The 15,703-nt window shown below is 38.3% G+C and overlaps 1 protein-coding gene across 4 annotated transcripts in view; it reads left to right on the top strand.

Moving 5' to 3' along the window:
* Positions 1 to 15,703, top strand: part of CADPS2 (calcium dependent secretion activator 2) — a 312,175-nt gene that overhangs the window by 60,949 nt on the left and 235,523 nt on the right. For all 4 annotated transcript variants that reach the window (XR_014318177.1, XM_082768101.1, XM_082768100.1 and 1 more), the window contains exon 2: positions 3,082 to 3,195. Coding sequence is in view for 3 of the 4 variants with exons in the window: in XM_082768101.1 (XP_082624227.1) it covers positions 3,082 to 3,195 (114 nt within the window). In the remaining variant the exon portion in view is untranslated. The remainder of the gene's footprint in view (positions 1 to 3,081; positions 3,196 to 15,703) is intronic.

The following is a 15,703-nucleotide window of genomic DNA, read 5'->3' as shown; positions in this document are numbered from 1 at the left end:
TGGTTCTTAGTATTAAAATGTGGGCATGGAGACACTGACAGTAAAGATGTAAAGAAGTACTTGTGAGGGACAGAATGCAAAGGTCTGTCATGTATGGATTTGTGCAGATACCCTTGGTGTCCTCATCTCTCTTCAGCTGTTGACCAAGATAGACAACTTTAAAGTAACTCAGCTGTGGAGTGGTTGAGCTGTTAGCCTGTGTCGAGGAGTTGGATGTCACAGAATCACAGAACGGTTTAGGTTGGAAGAGACCTTAAAGACCATCTAGTTCCAACCCCCCTGCCATGGGCAGGGACACCTCCCACTAGACCAGGTTGCCCAGAGCCACATCCAACAAAGTGTTTAAAGTCTTGAACAGTTCAGGGATGAGGCATCCACAGCTTCTCTGGGCAACCTGTTCCAGCACCTCACCACCATCACAGTAAAGAATTTCTTCTGATTATCTAAGCTAATGTCTTCCACGGACACTTCTTTCTCCCTGTTGCTATTATGATTCCAACACAAGCTACTAATACTCTAAGCTTATGTTTTGTAGACACATTTGGCTGCAAATTGAATTGTGTTAATAAATGCATTAAAAGTGACCACCGCCGACAACAACAAAGTGAGAATTCACTGTGGAGTCAATATTCTGTCAAATGAAAAAACAGAGGACCTGTATGCTGCAGTGGGCTACTATAAATTATTCTGTGTCTTGGCAGTTAACACAAGTGTATCTTTACATATGACAGTATGTGGGACCTGTAAAATACACTTCAGATTGTCCTTAGCAAAGTGTAGCTCTTCATATTTTTCCACTGGAATTAATATTTTTTAGCTTTGCAGAAGAACTTTATTCCCTACACATTCAGATTTCACACTAGAACATCAGTAATTTAAGAAATGTACAATAGTCCTCAAATGCCATTCAAGCCCTGGAATTACTTACTACCTGAAATAATGAATATGAAAGCCATATATAAATATTTTAAAGGCATTTCAGTTTGCTGAACTATGATGGTTAGAAATGAGAAAGTCAGAATTAAATTTATATTTCATTGCCTTATTCATAATGTTTTTGTTTGATATGTGGGTAATAGACAAGCAAATCACCTAAAGAATGAAGTCTGCAAGCATGAAAACACATTTCCATAATTGCTTTGGCAGGAAGCCCGCGTGTTCGAGCGGCAGAGCTGTGAATATTCCATAGGACGAAGGAGCTGGGAGCCTAGCAGGGGTGCACCGGCTGTGGGAAGGGTCAGCTCTGTCTCGAGTCCCCTGCGAGAACAAGTGTGTGTTTACCTTTGAACAAAAAGCTCGAAACATCTTTAATGATTTGCGTTTGACGACATCTCAGCTTGTCTAGTACCTTCAGAAGACAGGAGAAGAATAAGGAGAGTTGAATGAAAGGAAAGACCTGACCTGCGTATCTGGGAATAGAGTTAGGTTGCCATTAAAGCAGTTAGCCTTTGCAGTGCAGATTGTGCACAAGGAATGGATGTGTTGGGTGGGTGGATAGATGCCTTTTTTGTGCACGTGCAGACATAAAACCAGTACTCCTTGCATTGATTTTTAGCTAGCAGCGGTGCGCACTGGCAAGCTGTCAGAGCTGCCATGCTGTTCTCGAGAGAAACTTCTCCAAGTCACAGCAACCTCTGCTGAAGTTTGCTTACCTCAGGGGGAGGCCTTTTCTTCTGTAGGGGTTTCCTGGGGCTTGTTCTGCACTGCTAATTGTTTAGGTAAGATGACGAACAGAACTGTCATCTATTTTCAACTAGTTCTTTTTTTTAATTTTTATTTTCCAAAGGCATAGTTTTTGTCTTTGCATTGCTGCTAACTGCATTTCACCATTTCTTTCAGAGGATTTCTCATATTGTTTAGATGATATCTGTACTATTGTTTTCTGTGAAAATAGAACAGCTTTTGGTTTTGCATTTAATTTAGGCACAATTTTCCAGTAAATTGCTATGTTTCATAGAAATGCATGAACTAGCAAACTTTATGTATGATGAAATTTTTCCTTTGATTTGAAGGATATCTTTTGATATGAAGGTTGTCCAAGGTAGGCACATCATGAGGATAACAGTAATTTTGTTGATCCTTTAACAGTGTTGTAGTTTAAATGGCTTCAAAGCACTGACACTAGAGACCTGAAGTCCTAAAGTTTCCAAACTTCCTTCAGGTGTTGAAAAGTTCTGTAAGAAACAATGACCCTGTCGAGGTAATGATATTTGTTGCAGGTTAGCCAATACAAATCGAACTTTTTGCCCTCTGGAAAAGATATTTTCAATTTCTGGCTACACATTTATTTATTTTTTTCTAAGCAAAATATGGGAAAGATGAATAAGCTTTTCAACCAGTTGTGTTTGTATTTTTATAAAGTTAAATGTAAAGTTCAAAAATGCTGAAACAAAGGCTTTACATTAATTTTTAAATTCTGGGAAAGCAAAACAGCTATTTTTAATTGTTGCCTGGTTATATTGTTATGTTAGTGGCAGTCCCTTTTGGTGTGATTTTCTAACGTCTTGTGGATTTGATGAGGAGAAATATCATACAGAATATTTCAAGAGTTATTTTGAACCTTGGTAGAAGGCCTGTGTCAGGATCCCTAAAGAGCTTTCAGATTTTGCTTTTTCCCATAACATTAAACTAATAAAATGTCTTGATTGCAATGTTTAGTTGTGCAATATTCTCTGTTAAGGGTCTGTTTTCAAATGCGCTCAGCTGAGATAAGAAATCCACCGAATGAAACTTGGTATCTGTCTTGGAAACTCGTGGCTGCTGTTCCCCCAGGTTATTTGTTTGACTTGGTTTGTGGTGGTGTAATATCAGTGCCCAAAAGTGCATATACTTCATAATGAGCATGTTTAGTCCATTTTCTTTGCAGGGAGCATACTTGTTAGACATGCTGATGGTAGTACTGGGATCACTCCAAAATACGGAAGCATCTCCACTGTTTTTCAGTTGGAGCTGGCTGGCTGTTGAGCCCCTGACTTTTTTTTCCACTGTCCATAGCTTCCAAGAGAGTATAATACTGCATATTTTTCTTTTGAGGCTGATTCCATTTGTAACTGTTTTCCTTCCCTTCTTTGTCTTACATAGCTCAATAAACAACAGCTACAGACACTGAAGGAACGTTTCCAGGCCTTTTTGAATGGAGAGACACAAATCGTAGCAGATGAAGCATTCTGCAATGCTGTGCGAAGCTACTATGAGGTAAGTTGTATGCTTTGCTTTCTGTATTGTTTAAAGGAAGTTCATAGAATCTCTTTTAATGCATATATAAGAAAAGGAATTTTAAGTTTCAAAAACTGTGAACTTACACACCTTCTAGAAACAGTTTCTTCCTACTCCAGTTTTGCTGCTTTAGAAGTTGAAATCCACTGCCTGGGCACAAGAGATAAACTAAACTGGAAAATATCCACTCAGTTTGAAGAAGGAGGGGAAAAAAAAAAAAAAAGACAAAACGAAAAACCCCTGGTGCTAAAAATCTTTCTGACAGTGTTTGATACAACCAGGCACTGCTATCTTTATCTCCATATGTCTAAGTTACCTCTTTTAATCAGCGCTTCAGTTGTAAGTTACCATCTTGAGAAATGCATCTTCTGATTTCTAGTTACCATGCAGAATTCTTGGAGAGGAGCCGCCTGTTCCCTTACCAAAGCATCAAAGCTTTCAGCATGGTTGGGCCAATTCTCTCCTTCTGCTGTGGCTTCCCAGGGATGTTCTGTGACTACCTCCACCAGTGCAGATCTTCAGATGTGTTTTTAATTGCCTAAGGCACAGGTGCTGTTCCAGACTAAGAGGACAGTTCACTGTCCTCTTTGTTACATCAAGAGCATACAGTTGGAGAATTTATTTCCTGCTGTTAGCAACAGGCACCATGAATTCATTTGTCTAATGCAACTCAAACTTACTCAATGAATCTCAAGGACTGTGTGTTAAACCTGCGCTTATTTTGAAGGGTCTTCCATTATGTTTCACTCCACCATAGCTTTTTGAAATTTCTTAGCTTTTTTTTTTTTTTTTTTTTTTTTTTTTTTTTTCATGTAGTATTTAGCCTTGTTCTCTGCCAGTTAGTCTTTGCTAGTAAACGAAACTTTTCTTCATGGAGAAAAAGATTTAACTGATGTTCTAGCTTGCCTTTATCTACATGAAATTAAGTTGCGCGCGCACACACACACACACACACACACACACACACACACACACACACAAAAAAAAAAAAAGATAGGAATGGACAAATGGGCTCTCTGTTATACAGAAATATGAAAATTCAGCATGGCTTTCTCCAGAACATGGTCTGATCGGTGGTAATTGCAATGAAAAAAATCTCATAAAAGAACTTGTGGAAAGGATGGGAATGGGTCTGATTGAGTTACAAGTCTGTGGGTGAAACATGAGATTATGAACGTTCATGAAGTTATATGTAGGGGTTCAAGAACGGTTTTGGAGTTATTAGAAAGTAATCCTTTTTTCTCTGTAACTGATGAAGAAACTAAGGTTGGAAAGAAGGACAGTTTGGAAGATTTTGCATTATGAGGATGTTTCAAGATGCTAAATGTGGGAGAATTTAAATATTTGTTTACTTTCTTTTGAAGAAGCTGTGGAAGAAGCTTGATGTGTTAGAGGAAGTACCCTGTTTTTTGGGAAGGGTGTGTTAGTGAATAAAAATGATTTTAAAATAAATGCTTAAATGGTTACTGTCCAGATAATCTCATTAACGAGAGACAAAAAGTAGATCTTATTTGGACTAATGAAGAACCAACTTTTAGTGAAAAGCTATACTTAATAATCATAGAATCTTTCAGTTTAGAAAAGACTTCTGAGATCACGTAGTCCAACCTTTAACTTGGTACTGCCAAGTGCACCACTAAGGTGTGCTACTAAGCTCTACATCTACACATTTCTTGAATACCTCCAGGGATGGTGACTCCACCTGAGCAGCCTATTCCAATGCCACACAACCCTTTCAGTAAATAAACTTCTCCATAAAACACAATCTAAACCTCCCCCGGCACAGCTTGAGGCCATTTCCCCTCATCTTATCACTTGGTGCCTGGGAGAAGAGCCCGATCCCCACCTTACTACAACCTCCTTTAAGGTGATTGTGAAGTACGTTAAGGTCTCCCCTGAGCCTCCTTTTCTCCAGACTAAACATCCCCAGCTCCCTCAGCCACTCCTCATAGGACTTGTTCTCCAGACCCCTCACGAGCTTCGTTGCCCTTCTCTGGATTCGCTTGAGCACCTCGATGTCCTGCTTGTAGTGAGGGGCCCAAAACTGAACACAGTATTCGAGGTGTGGCCTCACCAGAGCTGAGTACAGGGGAACAATCACTTCCCTAGCCCTGCTGGCCGCACTGCTTCTTATGCAAGCCAGGATGCTGTTGGCCTTCTTGGCCACCTGAGCACACTGCTGGCTCGTATTCAGGTCCCTTTCTGCCAGGCGGCTTTCCAGCCACTCATCTCCCATCCTGTAGCGCTGCTTGGGGTTGTTGTGCCCCATGTGCAGGACCCGGCACTTGGCCTTGTTGAACTTCACACAGTTGGCCTCAGCCCATCAGTCCAGCCTACCCAGATCCTCCTGCAGAGCCTTGCTACCCTCGAGCAGACCAACACATGCACCTAACTTGGTGTCACTAGAAATAAAAAAATAAATAAATCCTAGTCAAATGGACCAGCCAAATTCTTCAGCTATTTTCAAACATTCACCACTTTTCATTCTCTACGCAAGCCTTCTAGATATCCTGTTCTAAACAAAGACTTCCAATGATCTTGGTATTATTATCAAAACTGCTATGACCCCTACACTGGTGGGATCTTGAACCAGTATTAATACAGTGTGTGCTATCTGCCAGCCATAAGTGGATGCACTGTAGTTTCCTTTTTAATTCCACAAACTCTGTTTTTTCCCTGATATTTTCTTCCAGATTTTCTCAGCAATTTCCAGTTGTGCAGATTGAGCTGGCATATCCAAGTCATTTTTAATTCCTTATTAGGTTTGTGGTAGATAGTCACCAATATTCAATGTTAGATTTAATAAACATTGCAACGGTGGAATCCAGCTGGCCAGGAGACTTGATTCAAGCTAGTGCTCTTCTTTCGCAGTGCGCTTTAATCAGCTTCAGTGCATTTAACCACATATTTTCTTATTATCACTTGTTTCTCTTGTGCCCTTTTCATTTGCTTTGTTATCCATTTGTTGAAAATATTAAGGTCTACCACTTTGTGTGTTCAGCTAATGCTGTACTCTGATGCTTCCTCATCTGTATGTCTTCCACATATGATCCAGCACATCTCCTGTCTGGTGACGTTTGTTAGTAGCTTGAATTATGGACATCTCGCTTGTTTCTGCCATGCAGCATCTCATCAGCTTCAGTATTAATTTCCTTATACTTTAGTTGCTGAGCTACAGTTCAATTTTATCTGACATGGAAGGAAACAAATACGTGGTCTGCACAGTAATTATTTTACTCTGAAAATGATTAATTTCCCTTTAATCTTATTCAGTAGTCATGGTTTGAGACTTATTACTATATTGCTTGCAAAGCCAAGCTAGTCTCATTACTGTAGGTGGTTTTCTGCACCCAATTCTTTAACTTTGAATGTGAAGTAGAAGGTTTGACTTGGGTATACGACGTAAATCCTGTATCACTCATTCAGGCTGATTCAAGTCCTTAAAACTGTTTATAATTACTGATCTTCAGAATTTTTTCCTCTTTAAGAATCTAGGAATAAGTCCTGGGAGTTAGGAACTTATTGTAGTTCAGTCTTTGATTTATTTTCTAAAGGTATTTGCTGAAAGATTAATTTATTAAATAAATATATTATTAAATAAATAAATACATACCAATTTCAGTATCAATTTCTCTGTGTTACAGTCAAGATTGTGTTGTACAAGTCATGCTCAGGAATACTTGGGAAGATTGACTCTGGCTAGTTTTGCTTTATCCTGCAACATTCGTCTCTTCTGAAAAAAAAAAAAATTGTCTATTCGGGCATTGTTTTCCATTTATTGTGAAATTCAAATAAGAAAACGATTCATAGAAGTTGCATCAACTTTTCTTTAATTCTCCATAAATGGTTATTTTCCTATTCTGTATAATTCCCTCACCCCTTCCCCCGGCCCCATGTCATGTTTCTCTGAAATTTAGCATGATTCCTTTCCATATAGATGTATGTGTGTGTAAAATTAAGCTATTTTCTCTTCCCTCCTTTTTATTAGAGAAGGTAAAGAAATGTTTAAAATCGTTTCTGTAATCATTCAGAATTAACACAGTTGTCTTTTTTTTCTCATTTTCTGTGTGTGTGTGTGTGTGGAAAATTCCATTACAGACATTGAGCCAGATTCTAATCGGCAGAAAATCAGATGTTGGTGATGCTTTTTGGATAAAGAGAGAAATTCAATCATATGGCACTTTATTATGAGTAATTATATTGGACGCACTGCTAAGTGTAAAATTAAGTGAGAGAGGAATGTATGAAATAAAGTATTTCTTTTCATATTTTGACCCATTTTTTTAAAGGGTAATCTATAAGGTTGTAGATATGCTTCCATATTCTTGCATGTTATTTCATAAAGGTTAGAAAATGTTTTTGTTCAGTGCCCTAAGAGGTTTGTTCACCATCTAAGAATTTAGCCTAAGTTATATACATACCTGTCAAACTTTTGCAGTATTGATTCTTCAGTCTTGAATGTATGTAGTCTTAGGTGTGAGTAATGTACACGCAGAGAACTCTAATGAATGTTTGAAATAGCGTAAATACTTTTTCAATATTATAATGATTGCATGCCCTTAGGTTATCAACTCTCTGCTTAAAGCATTGTGCAGCTGCATGAAATTGTACTTACTGATGTTTTTCCTGTTTTCTTGCTTCTTCATTTTAAGTATGTGGTTCCAAGCCATAATTACTGCATGCTGGGTAAATCTGAATGTTAAATGCAGGTTCTGTAGCAGTTAGCACTGAGGGTTTTTCAGAATTTAAAATCAGACCTAGTTTGACTGTACGTATTGGCCTGTGATCATATTTAACTTAATTTCTTTTTAAATTCAGATGCTATAGTCCTTGGCAAATTAAATTGTTGTCTGCTGCAGCCAGGCAGTAGGAAAGAACTGAGGTGTGGCCATTAGCTGGAGATCAAAGAACCAGGAGATGGGTGTGCAAACCTAGCTAGGGGTCTGTAATCCCTGCAGGAAGCCTGGGAGGATTGAAGAAAAAAAAATAAACAAAAAGTGGTCTGAACGTAGAAAACTACCAAAATCACCAAGAGAGAGCAGAGGTACCATGTCTAGAGCTTTCTAAGTGATAAGAGAAGGGAAGTCCCTTCCCTTCCCTTCGAGTTTTTAAGATCTGCGGAGAAAGGGAATGAGAGAAAATTATATATAAATAATCCTATCCGCATCTACCAGTGTAGATACACCTGTTGATAACATCCCTACTTCTTTATTTTGACGAAACTATATGGACGTTTAGAGGAATCATGAAAATGGTTTTCTTCCTTTAACACAAGACTGGTTGTTTGGCCCATAATGGAATCCTGTGGTAATGTGACAAAAGCATTGGTTATTCTTTGCATTTATCCTTAGAAAAGGATGAATCATGTTTGTTAGAGCTTTTTTGTTTGTTTTTGTTATGAAGGCATTCAGGTGTTGAGATTGGGAAAAAAATTGAGGATTTTTGTAAAGGCAGGAGTGAAGCAGTGATGCCATTTCTGCCTATAATTATGGAAAAATGTTCTGAATGTTCTTGTATGTATGTCAAAGAAGTGAGGGGCGAAAGTATTTCAGCAATGAAACTGCAGAAAGGAAGTAGCTTCCTGAACTAAGTGGTGTTTTGGCTGCTTTTATGGCTTAATATCAGCTATTTTCAGTACGCAGTTTTCATTCCAGGCAACAAATGGCATAGTTGGTCCTGATGAATATTTCAGGGATGAAGATGACCCTAAAGGAACTAAAAAGCAGTCATTAGAATCAAAACACAGCACACACAGAATAAATAGCAATTAAATGTTAGAACGTTCTGTTTTGATGCTAGCAAGGCAAAATAATGGAATCAAGAGATTAAACATTTATTTAAATACATTAGGATGAAAATTGTAGAAGTGAACTCAATTTTTCAGGGCATAAATTCACTGATTTCTGCTTTCATTTATTTTTCTCGAAAGCCATAATTAGCATGTATATTTAGATATATTGAAAGGCATGGGCTTTTTGTGTTCTTTAGATCCTCTTCAAAACCTGAATATTAGAGCAACGTGGGAGCTATTGGTACTGCCTCATTTGCAGGAAGCAGTTTCCACAGTATCTTTTCTGATGTTAACTTCAGCATGATCTGGTGTTTTGCCTTGTGAGGGAGCCTTTCAACAACAAATGCCGTTATCAGCACTTACACGGTTTCTTCCCAGATGTTTTAAGATTTGACAAACTTCAGCTCAGAGTGATGTTGGCGTGAGGGCTGTTATTTCAGAGGGGCTGTTACAGGGCAGTTCTCTGAAAAGCTTTTTAGAAATGTTTTTGGGCCACCTTCAAGAACGAGGCACAAAGAAGGTTTATGTAGGTCGTCCCTTCCGTTGAAGAAGCTCCAGTGCCTTCGGTGTTTTGGATCAGCAGCCACAACTGGGTGTGTAATGGAGATGGCTTCAGTGTTAGTCTAATTATGTTCCTTAGAGAATTAAGGGGGCACAACAAATTAAAACATACTTAATTTATGTGATCCAGACCATTTTTGTACTCAGGAGAGATTGACGAATTGCAGGCTCTGTGATGCGCTGCCTTCACTTTAGGGGCTGCTGTTATGTTGCTTGTGTCAGTGATGAAATCCTTGCTTCATGAGCAGCTACACCTAACTATGTTCTCTGTCTTTTCAAGGGCTGAGCATCCCATTTTCATTTCCACTTGCATGGTGCCAGGGGAGCAGAGGATGTGCACCTGTGCAGACTGTAATTGCTGGCTGTTGAAGCAGTGTCTGTTCAGTCAGTAACGATGACCATCGTTAATTTGACTGAGGATGCTGTACAGTTTTCATATTAGCATTACCAATGCAATTAAAGCAGATCTGTATTTCAAACTTCCAAATGAGGTAGTTGAGGGAGGGAGTGCAGTGCATTAATTGTGCCTATCTCAGCTTTGCAAGTGGGTTGTGCGGATAGGAGGAGAGCAAGAAATGGCTCATTGAATTTAAATGGAAAAAAAAATACAGTAATGGCATCCTTACTGTTTATTTTTGACCGCCGTTGTTCCAGGCAAATAAGGAATACCTTGTAGACCCGACACTGCTGCATAAGTAATTACTGTTAGGTTGTGAGGTATGTCTCTACTGTAGTGAGCAGCTTGTGACATTATTTATTTACTTGTTTAACAGGTATACAGCTTTTGCTTAATAATCTAAACAAACCAATTAGAAAACCAAGAATGGCTCAAACTGTTACACAACAGTGAGTTTGGTCTCCACTGCTTAATTATTTTTCTCCTAATCCCAGGGCTGTTTTGCTGTGTCTCAAAGGAAAACAAAACTTATCTGGACTTTAGTTTTGCAGAGTTAACAGGACGTTACTTGGACTATACACATTTTTCTGAACTGAAAACAAAACATTTTTTTCAGCTAGCCTGATACCTAATAAGACAAGTGACAATATAACATCAGTGCTGCAGGAAACTTGAAGGAGATGCTCAAATATTTTTCTCTTTTTTAATTTGTAAATCATTACTTGGAAGGATTTTTATTTCTTTCACTAGATGATCAAACAATAACAACTCTTGATCTTCTTAACTTAACCCTCCCTCTGTCTTCTCAGTGATATTTAAAAATTATGCCAGGTCTCAGCACAGAGCTGACTTTAAGGCCTTTTGGAAGGTGAAAGTCTACTGCAAAATATTTCAGTAAGAGATTATACTAATGCCAATGAACTTTCTTTTGCCTTCATAATTGTCATGTCTGTTGCATGCTCCAGTCAGCAGTATCTCAGGGACTCTCTAAAATAATGGAGAGCAATCGGACACTTTTTTTTCCTCTTTTCAGCAGTCAAACAAGTGTTAGCTTATCTCTGACTTGCTTCCTTTTTCTGTGACCAGAGGAAAGCACGTAGGTTAATGTCAGTAGCATCTGTTCAAAGTGCCTGAAAATAAGATGAATGACAATTTCCACAAGATGCCTATAGATTTCTGTTTCAGCCAAAGTCATTCCAACCGGTGTCTATCTCTCTCCACTATGTAGGTACTGGAATTTTCTTGCATCATTTCTTCAAGTTTCAAGTATCAGTAAGAGATATACTGTATAAAGTTGCCATATTTTTGTAAATATCCATTCCACTGAATAACAAGCAACTAGTACCGAAAGTATTAATTTGTCTTAAAAAAACAAAAAAACAAAAAAAACAAAACACAACACAAACTACCTACCAATGAGTAAACAAATAATAAAGGCAAAAACCTCCTGTTTTTCTATGTCATCATATTGAAATTTTAGGACTCATATTTACTTTTTGTATTATTTAATTTATTCTTAGATTTCTAGATGATGGGGAAAAATAACTGAAATTTGCATATTTTGATTGAGCTTGTCTGTTCCCATTTTACTTTGTGATAGAAAGCTTTACCTGTCAAACCCTTAGAGATGTGTGACTTGTCAAAATCTCTTAAACTTTGAAGTAATGTCTTGGAAAAGAGGCATTTTGTTCTTAATACCGAATTGATAATCTCTGAGTAAGCCAATCTAGAGGGAATGTGGCAAAAAGGGATAAAAAAGGTCAGTGAATGCATGGCTGAAATCTACAAGTCAGTAAATGAGAAGTGAGGTTTTAAATTCACACTGATCTCTCTCAACGGCATTTCATTTCTGTTCTATTACTAATTACAAAGGAAGACAGCAAATGCTCACATCCTGAGAAATGTGAAAGCAGGATGCAGATGATGATGTAAATATTTTCTTAGTGATTATTTTCAGGCTTTGATTCATCTACGTTTCCCACTATAGGATATTGCTGAAAAGCCAAATTAGAAAATTTAGAGATTCTTGTCAAGTTTTTGATTTAGTGAAGTAAGCTTTGTAGTGCCATAGAGGTGGCTTTTTCTATTTTATGTTGCCTCAAAGAGGTTTTACTCCTCAGAGAGCAAGAAAGAGGTCTTTGCGAAGCTCAATCCAGGCATAAAGTTGTTATCCACCTGAGATTCTCACTTACCAAGAAACAACGTTACTTAAATGGAGCACATGAGGAGAAATAGATTACCCAGTCTGTTCCAGTTAGTAAATACCTGTGTAGGGCAGTGCTAGTGAACTATAGCTACCTCATTAAGGAAACTCATCTTTTTTCCACCTGGCCCTTCCATCAAACCATTTCCCCTGGTTTCCTAGTTTAGTTTTTCTTACTAACTTGAGCTCATTGCTTTGCTTGCTCTTTTTCCTTTGTCTTAAGTGAATCTATCTTATGCCTACTTAGCAAAATAAGAACACAGACCAAATTATGTATTCTTAATCTGTAGTAAATAATTGATATTCACCCTTTATTATGGTTCCTGTTTGGACCTTTCACTTTTCTTATTTCCATATGGGGCTTCCACAGATGGCCCCAAATCCTGGTGTGGTTCTGATATTTTGTGCCACTTTGTTTACTTGTTTAATAATTGTTTAGTATGTTTAATTTCTCACACCCAGCGAGGTGATGGTCCTTACCGATGCTAGTGATTGACAGGAACATATTAAGGCTAATGGAAAGAAACAAGGATTCACAAGCGACCATGCCAGGAAAGAAAATACGATGGGCCATGGAACTGCATGTGCAAGGTACAGGTATCTTAGGGCAGCTCTATGCAGAGCTACCCTGTTTTAACACCTCACTTAGCTTCTGCAGGACATGCTTGTGTCTGCCTGCTTGTCAGCATGTTGTCATGGAGGTGTGCTCCAGCCTTCAGAGCCAAGTCCTGCACAGCTCTCTCAGTGCCAGTGGCTGGCTGGACGCATGTGGCAAGATAATAAAGGCAGTGCTGCTGCCTTGTTTTTTTCCTCTCTGAAATGAAATAAAGTGAAAAGATGGATTGCACATCTCTGCATCTAAATTTGTAGATTCATATGGTCCTAGGCATACATATGATGTATCCATATTTTCTGTTCTCATCTTTTCAGCAGTGATGGCAAAATAAATGTTGGGATGCTGACCTGCGGCATGCAAATAGGCCAGCATTTCCCAGCCACAAAGTTGCAGCTGTGTACTTGGGACTTGTGAGCGTTACGTAAATTTCAACGATTTCCCTCAGTTTAGATTGTGCTCATGCTGGTCCTCACAGCCCAGGCACAGGAAAATAAATAATCTCCTTGGGATGAGACTGATGGTTTTTTTTTACATTTCAGTTTTCTGTTTTTGTTGTACTTTTCCAAAAATTAGGAAAGGCTCTCCTGTAAGAGCAGCAAATATCCTTTATTTGTATGTGTTCTCTCTCCAATTTCACTGTGATAAACACACAGAGCAAATAATATGTTATTCTGCTCACTGTATGCAGATATTCATGTAGCAGATCCTTTCAAGTCTAAGAATAAGTACTTTAATTGGAGATCAGATTTTATTTTCAATGAAATGCTACATTTTCTCAGACCTTTCTTCCTGACACACCAGAAATTGACCAGAAATACATGCTTTTTTCCACATTTTGAATCTGTTCACTTGTAAGTCTTCTATAATCTTTCTTTGAATATAAGCATTAGAAGGAGTACACTTTTTTGTCAGTTTATATATGTAATTACATTTTGCTTATTTGGTCTTTTAGCAGTTCCTTTCCTCAGTTTATGTCCAGACAGTCCTGAATGCTGTGACAGAACTATGTGGACAAATTGCAGGCAGAAGTTTGTCCTAATGCTGCCCTCTCTCTTTTTTGTTGGTTCTCCCTGAATGCAATTCAGTTTTTATTGCTTTCAGAATTATTTCCTCTATAAGTAGCTAAATTAAACGCAAGCAGAATGTAACAACGCAAAGTTAATTGCCTAGCTCTGTACTGTTTGCTCTTGCACTGCCATAACCAACAGTGACACGTGCAGTGCGAGCAGTACTGAAATGCCCGCGTTGAACCCTTTTGGCCTTGCTCTGTCGTATGACCTCTCTGCACCTCCTTCCAAAGCTGTACTTCAGCAGTTTCTTATTTAAGATAAACACACAAATTAGAAAATATTCTTTTTTTTTTTTTTTTTTTTTTTTTAAACCATTAATTAAGAGGCAATTTTGTAGCTTTAAAATCTAACCTTTTTCTAAAGGAAAATGAGTTGCCTTTTTATTTGGCTTTTGAACTTTGGGTAGCTCAGCAAAAAACAGCAGAAAACTGAACAAACCACAAAACCAAATCTTGTGGAAAACTACTTTTTTAAAAAAGGCAATGAAAAATTTCAGATTTGCCAAACTTAATAACACTGAGGAAGCACTACTGTGTCCCAAAGTCCAAGGAATTCAGTATCCATTTTCAGATATTATCAAATAAAATAGGGTGTCTGATGAAAAATACCTAAACAAGGGAGATCCATGTGATAATTTCTCTTCTTTCTATCACTGGTATCAGTGTAAGGTGTTTGAACAGTTTTTCAATTTTATCTTTCAGCAAAGGGAAGAGCTTGATATTACTGTGTTCATATTCTGTGCAGGCATTCTTCTGCAGGCTGAAAATAAGACTTGCTAAAATGTTTGCCTATCTCGGTTCTCCAGTTTCTTCGAAGATTGTTTTTGGGACTAGGAAGGAAGGATATGGGTGAAGTTTTAGAAGCCCCATAATCTAAGCTCCAGAGTAAATTAATGTATTTGTACTTACTGTCGTGGGGAGCTGTTCTTAGTTGCAATCCATCCATTCCTTCTCTACTTCTGTTGGGATGGAATGATGGACATACAGAAGTTAATATTAAAATACAAACTGTTTTTTCTTCTGGACAGTGGCATTCTGTCCTAACAACTATATGTTTGACTGTGTAAAGACCAAGTAGAGTGGTCCTTGGGACCCAATAACTGATATAATTTGTGTAGCTGGAAAAAAAGTTCTTTTGAATTACAGGTTCTGATCTGAGGCTTGCAGTAGTAATTGGTGATTGAGCCCTGTTGTCTTATTTCAACTCTCAGCCTTCTGACCATGCTTCAGACATGCAACAAGTACATCTGAGAAAATGAAACAAAGGAACAAAAGGAAGTGATGGAAAATGAAACAAAGGAACAAAAGGAAGTGATGCTTTCCATTTAGCTCCCTCTGCTTCTCTGCATGCTTGGATTTGATGGGTCTTCTGTGCCTTGGTCCTGGCAGGGGGCTCAGACAGGAATAAGAGCGAGCGTGTGTCTTGAATTGTGCTGGGAGCTCATAGCTCCACCACAGCAGTGCAGCTTGCCGTGATGTTTTTAGCTCTGTTTTCCTCTTGGACTACTGAGCCCATCCATAAAGGCTTACTGGGAAGTAACCTAAAGCTTTCATCTTCCAGCATGAAAGAGATTTATCATTTTTCTATCCAAATAGTACTGCTTCAGAGTCAATCTCTGTTGCCGATCAACTGATGAAGGAGGAAGAGGTAAAGCACGACTTTCGCCCCTACTTGGGCTCTTCTTTGAGCATGTGTGAGTCACTTTTTAATTGAAATTTTCCTTCACTTCAGAGAAAGGTCAAACAGAGTAGACTGGATCCCTGCTTGCCTGTTTTTAATTCTACATTTCCATGAACATAACACTAAAATGAAAGATGAACTTCAGATAAGTATCTGTACCTAATCAGAA

This window comes from Aythya marila, assembly GCF_965140915.1.
Source record: "Aythya marila genome assembly, chromosome: 1".
Taxonomy (NCBI): domain Eukaryota; kingdom Metazoa; phylum Chordata; class Aves; order Anseriformes; family Anatidae; genus Aythya; species Aythya marila.
Note: the sequence above shows the minus strand (reverse complement) of the source record. Positions and strands in the feature narration are given on the sequence as shown.